Here is a 10,842-nt window from a genome sequence, read left to right on the forward strand (position 1 = left end):
TAGGCTATTAGTTCCTCTTTGGTATCCATCAAAGATGGGTGCAGGATGTTGGTGGGCAACAACAACACCACTAGAGTGGCCATGACTCCATGGATGTCTGAAGCTCCTTGGCCCAGGCAACTGCGCATCATGAGCCCCTCACTACTGAACGAGAATCTCCTCGTGACCCATTTCCTAGACAGGCAGCTTTAGACTAAACAATAGTTGCTCAATGAAAGTGGGGAGGAGATCACTTTCCACATTGAGATACAACATAGAGGGCCGGCTAATGTGGAGGACAAGTGGGTATGGAGCGCCCACCCTTCTGAAGAGCCAAGGATGAAATCTCTTAATGCGATTCAGGTCAGATTGGATCACATCAAGGAAACATTGGGCTCAATGGATAGATTCTAATTGTAATAACTAAAATAATAATAATAATAATAATAATAATAATAATAATAAATATAATAAATAATAATAATGTATAAATTAAATATATATATATATATATTGGTGTTGCATGGCACGAGCTCGTGCCATGCAACGTGGGCGCGTGTTGGGGGCACCACGTGCGCCCACAACCGCCGACCCGGCCAACCGGGCCGGACTAGCTAGCTGTGGCGGGCCCCGCCGCCGCCGCAGCCGCCGCCTTTCCCCCTCCTCCACCGCCTTCCCTCTCTCTCTTTCTCTCTCCCTTTCTCTCTCTCTCCCTCTCTCTCTCTCTCCCTCTCTCACATATTCTCTCTCTCTCCCACTCTCTCTCTCTTCTCACATATTTTCTTGCCAGACGCCGCAACACCATCCTCACCGCCTCTCTCTTTCTCCCTCTAAATCTCTCTCTCTCTCTCTCTCTCTTTCGATCTCTCTCTCTCGCTCTCTCTTTCTCTCCTTCCCTTGCCGACGCCGACCTACCACCGCCATCGCCGTCGTCGTCGTCGTCGCCGCACTACCTTCTCTTTCTCTAACTCCTTCATTCTCTCTCTTACCCTCCTCTCTTTCTCTCACTCTATCACCTCTCCCTTTCTCACCATCTTCTCTCTCTCTAACTCCCTCGTTCTCTCTCTCTAACTCCCTCGTTCTCTCTCTACCCTCCTCTCTTTCTCTCTCTCTAGCACCGCTCTCTTTCTCTCCTCGCCGACGGCTTCTCGTTGTCGCCGTCGTCGCCGCCGCACCACCTTCTCTTTCTCTCTTACCCTCCTCTCTCTCTCTCTATCACCTCTCTCTCTTGAGCTCTCTCCCTTCTCTTATCAACGCCAGCCGCCGCTGTCGCTGTCGCCGTCGCAACCTAGGTGAGCCTCCCTTCCTTCTCCTTCTCTTCTTCTTCTTCTTCTTCTTCTTTCTTCTTTCTTTCTTTCTCTTCTTCTTCCTCTCTTCTTCTTCTCCATTCTTGGCCCTCCTCCTCCTCTTGTTGTGCAGCAGACAGTGTTGGAAGAGGACTATTATTATTTTTTATATATAATTACTTCCTAATGATAAGTAACATAGTCTATTTAGGTAATTAATTATTTTGATAATTTATACTCACTAATATAATTTTACTAAGCATTTTAGTATAATAATTTATTAATTACAATTATAAATATTGCCTATAAATTTATTTAGAGTTTTAGTTATTATTTATTAGTGAATATATGTAGTCTTATATTTATATTTAACTTATATTATATATGTCTATTTTTAGTATATTAGTATTGTCTAATAGTTTGTATAAAATGGAATACTAGAATTGCAGATTATTTTTGTATAATAAGATAATGATTATTTTATGTATAATCTAGGATTAGTTAAATAAGAGTAAGTATTACAAAATAACTAGTAATAATATTATTCTATAATTATATTTTTATTAAATCATATATATAGTCATCTTGTTTATTTATAAAAAGGAGATAAATTACTATATACTTATTTTCTATAATTATCAAATTAGGATTTTATTAAATAAATATAAATAGCATATTAATATTACCACAATTAAATTTATCATATAAATCTAATCAATATTAAACCTAATAAAATATCATATTTTACTCGAACGAATTATAATCAGATAAACAACTAACTTTATGTTACTTAAATATTTTCAGACTCTAAACCCCCTTATTTGAGACCCCGAGGATCTCACCAGTGTCGAGTGGCGGTTGATTGATGGACCCGAGGGATACGTGTGTTGAGTCTTCTAATAAGATGTGAGTAGTTTTATCCCCTAGACACCTTTCTCAAATTAGGTTATAGTATATATGATGTAAATGCATGTTTTGGCCTCCAGCATGATTATATAATTTTATCTAGAGATGATTACAGTCGAGTATATTTTATCATGCATTCGATTATGATGATTTGGGATATGAGTACATTGATGATATACATAGAGATGATTAGAGATGATTCTACTGTTATGATTATATATCGAGTGGATCTGTAGCATGAGTATGCATGTAATAGATTAGTATGAGTATGCATGTGTTGACGATATAGTGGGAGACTACATTGCATCATTTTCTCTTGATTCCTATTCCATCTAAATTCCTGTTATGCATTGACTTATTATCGTACTAGATATATGCATATGATCTGTCATTTAGAAGAAAAGCATGAAATATGATTGATAGGATAGTTGATAGAAAACGTGAGGATACCCGAGTGGGCGCGAGGGTTAGGACGCGCTTGGTGGATGATTGATCGCTCGACAAAGTCGCAATCCTGTTGGCCTTACGTCTGAGGTCGTTAGTCTGTGTGCGCAGCAGATCTTCGAACACATGTCGTTTGCCAAGGCATATGTGGCGAATTATCCTCACGAGGTTTCTATCAACTATGTGGGTGCTCGGTCTGGATGGATGTTGATACCCTAGCAGGTGGCAGGGTATAATTATATTTGAGATACTCTTGCGGGTGGCGGAGTATGCTCTAAGCCTTCGGACATGATGTTGAGACTGGGTATCGGGTGTTGACTGTGCACAGTGGTCTAGTATGATGATATTATACTGAGATGTTAGTGATGATTGTGATGTTGAGAAATGCATATGATTTCATTATCATTTGGTTACCTGATTATCGAGTAATCAATATGTATCATATATGGTTGCATTTGATATCATAGCATGGTCATGGTCGACATGCATCATGTGTCATATTTGAGAGAGAGTTATGATGATGGTATGACATAGAGATTTATTTATACATTATCGAGGATTATATATTTTATCAGTTATGACATGACATATTATCTATTTTTCATTTATGTATTATTGAGGAACATTCATATACTCATTCATGACATGATACTCTTTCTGATTCATATTATTCAGTACATGATTTACTCTCTGTTTGGCATCAGTGATTCGGGGTAAGGTCTATTCACTGAGCATTTTGCTCATGACTCTCTTTATTTCTTTTATAACCCCCTCAGATATGGGGTACGTAATAGCGACTTGAGATATCTTGAGAAGATATTTTAGAGCGATGATGAGGTAAGTTATAGATGCGAGACAGTATAGATGATAGTTTATATAAGAATTGAGTTGTACCAGTATTTGATATTTGTACTCTTTTGTATTAGACAATGAATTGTATGATATAGGTCGAATCATAGTATACTCTTATATTAGTCATTTTAGTTGTATCTTGATGGTTTGTTGTGACCTGTATGGGTCCTGCCAGATTATGTAGTGGTTTAATGTATATTATTATGGACTGGGATATTCATATGTTAACAGGTTTATTTGGTTAATAGTATGATTTAATTGGTGATGGATTATGTGATAATGGATATGTTAGCATGTAATATTTGATGATGTAATGATTGTATGTGTACAGGAGAGTATCTGTGCGTGACGGGCCCCGCCCGTCCTGTCGCGTGCGCCGCGCGTGCCGTGTGGGTGCGTGGGCGTGCACGTGCCCGTGCCGGGCGGGGGCATTACACTAATTATCTTATCTGCTTATTTAGTTTAGTTAGAGTCTTTATATATTAAGATTTTATTTAATTAGCTAATCCAACTCTGCACAGTTTTGGAAAAATATCCATAAGATATTTCACAGACATTCGAATAATATCAAACTAGTTGAATAAGATCTCCAACCTCTAATCTACAACTTTGGTATTCACAACTTATCTAAATTCAGAATCTATCTACAGCAAAATGAATGACTAATCCGAAATAGATAAGGAAGACTAGTTTAGTTAAATTGTTTAGGGTTAAATTGAGTTGTAATAGGATTTGTTTAGAGTTTTCGGATGTTTGGCTAGCCTCTATATAGGTGGAAGAGCAGTTGTATTGATTATTAAATATTGGAATTGTTTTCATTTGGGCTTTAGCCATATTCTCCTTCCTCCTTCCTCTCCGTTGGTATCCAACGCAAGTTCTCATCTACAACCGAGGTTAATCCTTCGTTGCTTCTCCTTCCTCTTTCTAGCGATTAACAATACCTGGAAGCTCCCTTCTCTCCCTCACCCCGCCCCATCTACTTCCAAGTACTAATCCATCCACCATACCATAATCATCTTTCATAACCCTAACCACATATTCCACGTCCATCCCGCTACCTCCTGACCTTCAGTCATTGTTTCATACCAAACTTTCGATCTACTCATTCGATCAAGGAGATTTTGATTACATTTAATTTCTAACTTATAGAGGAACAACATATCCGAATCTTAGATCGATCCAATGGTTTGATCGATCTCAATTACCTTCATAAGTTCCATTCTAAAATTCTGTCTAGATTATCAAGTCAAATAGAAACTCATCTTCACAAAAAATGACCGTAACATTTCCTCAACCAGGCCAATGAGGAAAGGTGGTCGACTGTAGAAAGGTTGTGAGACCTTCCGCTGGCACCTTGCATAAGGACCTTCTGTTGCAAAGTATGCAAGAATAGGCATCGACCATAAGCTATCTCCACTCATTACGTATGATGCTTGATGACACTTGCTCGCTTTGTGGACTGCATGAAGAATTGAGCACACCTTTTCTTTACATGTCGTTTTGCCAAATTGGTTTGAGAGCTAAAGTGGCAAGAGCTAGGAATGATACGCATTCCATGACAAGACTGGCTCGCGAAGGAGGTGCACCAGCTGGAGGTAGCGAAATAATCTCACCTTTCGGGATGAGAGAGCCAGTTTGCAAAGGATGGCGATGAGAGCAGCCTAGCTAACTAGAGAATACTTTAAACCACCTAAAGCACTGAGGACCAAAAATAGTAGGATAGTTCAATGGGAGCTATCGAATCTAGGGTGGCTTAAGTTAAACACCAACTGTGCATATACCGTCGACGACTATCAAGGCAACACAGGGGCTATAATCAGAGATGAAAAGGGCTGCCTAGAGTCATTGCTTGGGAGCCTTGTCCTAGTGAGTCGGTGATCCTCTCAAAGTTTTGTGCAATCCGCATGGGGCTGAGGCCGGTTTATAGAGAGGTCAAGTTAGTTCTTTAGTCGACTCTGCCAGACGCAGTGAATATCATCAAAGGTGAAAAGCCCATGTCCCTAGCGAGTGAGAAAATTGTGGTAGAGTGTAAGGGCTGATCAAAGTCTTTATAGGGTTAGAGTGCATCATATTGCAAGAGAAGGTAACTAGGTTGCTGACTCGGCAGCCCACGGGGTAAACTAGGTTTTAATTATACTGTTATTGGGCCAGAAGGCCCAATCCGCCATATTGCTGTACCTTGTTGAACATTGACTCCGGCCCCTGCTCAGCAGGTAAGGAGGCAAGTTAAGCTTAATCCAAGCTCTCAATTATCAAAAAAGAAAAAAAAATTCTCGGACGCAGAAAACGACTTAAATGCATTACTTAGTACGACAAAATAGAAAGAAAGTGCAATCCAATGTGCTAAACATTGCAGCCGAAAACTTGTATGTTTTTAAAATGCTATGTGTTGTTCTGCTTCGTCTCTTATACATAGAAAGAAGGCATCTTTGCGATCTTTCTCCTTCGATTTCAGCTTGGGTAATCAATGGCTTCTATCTCGGCCTTTTTGGGCGAACCCATATTGGGAAACCGGTCGACGGCGATGGTTGTCAGATCAACGGGAGGTCAGAGCCATGGTGGGGGGAGGAGACTCACGTTTCATGGAGTTGGATTTCGAGGTTTCGGATTAGGGGTGGATAGAAGGTCGTGGAAGGAGGTCAGAGCCGTGAAGACTTCGGGTTGGGCAGGTGGATTGTTGGGGCTTCCTCTGTTTTTGTTTGCTTTTGCTTTGATGGTAATATAGCTTTGAGTTGATCCTGATGGTCTCTCTCTCTCTCTCTCTCTCTCTCTCTCTCTCTCTCTCTCTCTCTCTCGCTTTTTTACGATGATGCAAAGATAGCGAAAACGAGTTAAAGATTGAATTTTTATCATCCTATGATTGCAACATATGTAAAAACGAGCGAAAAGATGATGTTTTGTAGTTGTTTTTATTGTTATTTGTAGTATAGTTCTATGTTTTTCTTTATCCGAAAAATCTGACCAAGGAGTGAGAAGGTTCTTGAAATTTACTTTCTTCTTGCCTCTCTCTCTCTCTCTAAGATAGAATCATAGAATATTTTTTGTTCTGGTCCTTGATAAATATCACGCAAAAGAGGATTGCAAGAGAAACAAAGAGGAAAGATATTTCTATCAATGGACTCATTTCGTTCTTTGCTTTGCAGAATCTACAGAGGCTGGAAGTCACCAATTTGATGTTCCTGTATTGTCTGCAACTGAGGTAGATATTTATCCTCCTTTTTCTATGTATATGCACTGATCATCTATATGTCTAGCCAGTAATAGTCAGCATTTCATAGTATATAAGTGATACAGTAAACGTTACAATTTTCCTTTTATGGTTAGGATTCTTTTTCTCCCTTAGTAGCTCTGATATACTCTGCTCTAATCTATTGCCATTTTGATGAACAAGTGAAGCTTCTTGTTGTATTGCATTAGTTATCTAATGCAGGATTAGATGGCTGAATATATTAATTGCCTTTCCTTTCTACTAATTATTAGTTCTTTTTGTTATTGAGAATGGTTTCTTAGTGTATAGACTAAGAAGAATAATATATGACAGGTAATAGAAGAACAATGTTTAAAGGAAACTAGAGTTGTATAACATCTTTGTGTAAGCAATGGAGCCCATAGTTGGATGTATAACTCTAGTACCACGGTGAGCTGCAAGAGGTAAAGAGTTTCTTCACTCTGACAACAGCCAAGGACCACCGCATTTGCTAGCGGCTCATTTTGTCCATGGTTTGGCATGAGCTTAATCAGTTTCAATTAAAAATTGAGCTACCCTCAGATTGAAATATAGCTCATTCCTTTTTAAACTGATGAAAACTAATAAATCCTTTAGCTTATACTGTGTATGAGGGGTTTTCTGCGTGTGCATGTAGAAACTGGTTAATGTTTTATTGGAGGCTTGTACTTTAATCTCCTATATGAGCAGTTCATGAGCAGCTTTAATTTGGCTCCAAAAAGGATTGTCTTTGCTAAGGAAATAAGAAGTGCTAATGTTCCAATATATCAGATTATTTGACATGTATTACAGCAGTTCTCTTGGTAATGCTGTTGGTGTCAGTTGAAGTGAATTCATAAAATAAGAGACAGTAGCTTCCTTGAAGACTTTATTGTCCCATGCAGCTGACCTGGCAGAATTAACTATGTAAATGTAACCAGCCTTCCATTGCATGGAAAAGAAAGTCAAACTGTTACCTCTATATCAACTTGAACTCAAATCATGTGTTCACGTTCTGTTATTTTGATACAGAAGGGAGAGAGTTCACCAGAGCAATATTATTTCAAAAAGGAATTGCAGTGTACTATAAAGTTCAGAGTTAAAACTGAGTTAAGACTACTGCAAAATGAACAAAAGAATGAGGTCACCAACCATGGACCATAAGGCAATAGAAAAATAGAAGATCCTTGCAATATAGCGTTATTTCTGAGGAGCCGTCGTCCGATGGCAATGTCTGAAATAATGATATGCAAGGCGAAGAGTTTTTAATAATTCCATTGTGTTCCCTCTTCATTATTCTTTTGTGTATGCCTAATTGCAGTTTTTTCCTCTTTCTATTATTAACTTCTCTCTTCTATTAGAAAGCATTTACATAATCTTTGAACGGATATTATTCAGAGATGATCTTTAACCCAATTTTTCTTTTTCTTTTTTCTTTGGTATGAAGGTTGCAGAAAGGCTAAAATCATTCCAAGAAAATAGTAGTAAGAAAAATTACAGGGCAATGTACTCCAGCATCCTTGGTGGAATTACTACTGATCATGCAGCAATGGTGATACCCATGGATGACCATATGGTCCATAGAGGACATGGGGTTTTTGATACTGCTGCTATAATGGATGGGTAAGAGTTAAGGCATCCAAGGTTCTTTCAACTTCATTGATAAGTAGAAAGAATATTATCTGACTGAAACAGAATATAGTGCTGTCTTTAGCTCAATTTATTTTACAGTGCCTCTATTGCAGGTTATGATAGTGACTGTAGTGGATCTATCATCCGATAATGTTTGCATAGGAGTTTATATGTGAATTAATTCTTTGAGAAAAGGATGCTTCCTCCTTTTTGTTCTCTTCCCTTTATTTTCTCACTCTGTGAGCAAAGGGAAAACAACAATATGCATGAGATTTGAGGAGAGAGCATTTAGGGAAATTGTACATAATTACTTCATGATCATCAATTACTAATATTTTCTTTATTTTTTTATTTTTTATGATCTCAGGCACCTTTATGAATTAGATCAGCATTTAGATCGGTTCTTAAGGTCTGCATCGATGGCCAAAATTCGTCTACCATTTGATCGCGCAACCATAAGAAGCATACTCATTCAAACAGTGAGTGCATCAAAATGTACTCAAGGGTCATTGAGGTATTGGCTCTCTGCAGGACCTGGTGACTTCCAATTATCTCCATCTGGCTGCCTAAATCCTGCTCTTTATGCTATTGTGATACAAAATCATTCGTTACCAACCCAAAAGGGTTGTAAAGTAGTAACATCATCAGTTCCTATGAAGTCTCCACAGTTTGCGGTTATGAAAAATGTAAACTACCTCCCGAATGCCCTATCCAAAATGGAAGCTGAAGAAAATGGAGCATTTGCTGGGATTTGGTTAGATGATGAAGGATTTGTTGCTGAGGGTCCTAATATGAATGTTGGCTTTGTGTCGCGGAAGAAGGAGCTTCTTATGCCTAATTTTGACAAGATTCTGAGTGGATGCACTGCAAAACGGGTAATAGTTCTTGCTGAACAGCTTGTAGCAGATGGGAGACTTAAAGAAATAAAATTAGGAAATGTGAAAGTTGATGAAGGGAAGATGGCCGATGAAATGATGCTCATTGGAAGCGGAATTCTTGTGAAGCCTGTTCTGCAATGGGATGATCAGATCATTGGTTCTGGTAAGGCTGATTTCTCAATAACTAACCATGTACCTCTTTATGTTTTTTCATAGTAGAAAGTCCACATGACCTTATATCGCTATCGATATAATATCCATGCTTAAAGCCATGTATATGGTAGTCATGTATGAAGACAAACTTATAGTAGATCTTGGCAGTTGGCAGTGCATCCATTTTGTAATAACTGTTTATACAGAGATTTACAACATCCGGAGTTTTAACTTCAAATCATATATATTGAGCATGACACTGACTATGAAATCAAGCAAACACCCATAAACGACTAGAGAGATACATGTTTGCCGAAACTACTTTTTTCTCTTCTCATTTATGTATGAGGAAAATTAGTCTGTTACTTTACAGCAAAATTGTATTCTCACTGCTAGAAGATTGATATATTTATTAATTTTTAGGATTACATCTCTTGGAAGTTACTTGTGCTGTTGATGACTTTGATGTTCTTAATTTTTCTGATCAAAATGGCTATAGCCTGTGATATTCCAAATATCTTTTTTCCTGATGACTGTATAGTGTTTTTCAAGATCATATTTATAAAACTAATACAATAACTAATTTTCTGTTTATCTAAGAAATGTTGTTTTTGTTCCATGCTATTTGTATATATTTTTCGAAAAGTAGGGTTACTCGAACGCTTATCCTTTCTTTCCTTTTCCTTTCCTTTTCCGGCTGCAGGCAAAGAAGGCCCAGTAGCTGAAGCTCTTTTTGATCTCATTATTGAAGACATGAGATCTGGTCCATCTACAGTTCGATTTCCTGTCCCTTACTAAACTTGCTTGCTACTTTTCTTTGTTGTGGAAGTTTGCAAAATGTCATTCAACTGCTCCAAGACATGTTCTTGTTTGTGCCTTTTTCAGCAGGCAAAGAGTTCTCTTTTGTAAATTTTAAAAACAGTCGAACACTCTTTGATGTTAAATGTCATTACCATATTTATCTGTCATCTTTTATCAAGTTAAATGAAGTTAATTTGGACAACATTAGACTATATCCACTTTATGTAGTTTCATTGTAGAATATCTCTGATTCGGATTATTCAACCATAGAAATATAGTCTAAGTAGTAGATGGAGGAGTGATTTAGTCATTTTATTATTTGTTTATGGCACAAATAATAGCGCTAACGAAATACCGTTAGTGTTAAATGAAAAGTCTGTCGCAATGCTCAAGTTTGAAATACAATAGGATATGTTAAAACTGAGCTAAACCATAGGGAGTTTACAAACCTTTTTTTAATCCACAGCAGATACTAAAATTACCTAATAGATGCCTGGCAAATAAATAAACAGCCCAAGACTGTAGAAAATTCTCAGGACTTCTGCACTACAGTGAATATCCTCTCAAGCCAAGTTGCAGCATCAATTGGGAACCCTAATATGCTTAGCCTCAGCTTCTAGCTATACAAGTTTCCCATATGCAGAGTATTGAAGCTTCTTTGAAACCCAAAGTTTGTCTAGCTCTTTGAAGAGTAGACATAACACCT

The 10,842-nt window shown here is 37.9% G+C and overlaps 1 protein-coding gene across 2 annotated transcripts; it reads left to right on the plus strand.

The window, feature by feature from the left end:
* Positions 1–5,747: 5,747 nt before the first annotated feature.
* LOC140782678 (D-amino-acid transaminase, chloroplastic) lies at positions 5,748–10,338 on the plus strand. 2 transcript variants are annotated; one of them, XM_073129376.1, is made up of 6 exons: positions 5,748–5,833; positions 5,923–6,136; positions 6,611–6,666; positions 8,120–8,295; positions 8,672–9,345; positions 10,039–10,338. In XM_073129376.1, exons 2-6 carry the CDS (start codon positions 5,935–5,937, stop codon positions 10,131–10,133), a joined length of 1,203 nt encoding a protein of 400 aa, XP_072985477.1. In that variant the 5' UTR covers positions 5,748–5,833; positions 5,923–5,934; the 3' UTR covers positions 10,134–10,338. The 2 variants fall into 2 exon arrangements, with proteins under 2 accessions (XP_072985477.1, XP_072985478.1); XM_073129377.1 differs by lacking the exon at positions 5,748–5,833 and adding an exon at positions 7,009–7,118 and having other exon boundaries at positions 6,074–6,136.
* Positions 10,339–10,842: the final 504 nt, after the last annotated feature.

This window comes from Typha latifolia, chromosome 2 (assembly GCF_019914945.1).
Source record: "Typha latifolia isolate L0001 chromosome 2, TyphaL0001v2, whole genome shotgun sequence".
Taxonomy (NCBI): domain Eukaryota; kingdom Viridiplantae; phylum Streptophyta; class Magnoliopsida; order Poales; family Typhaceae; genus Typha; species Typha latifolia.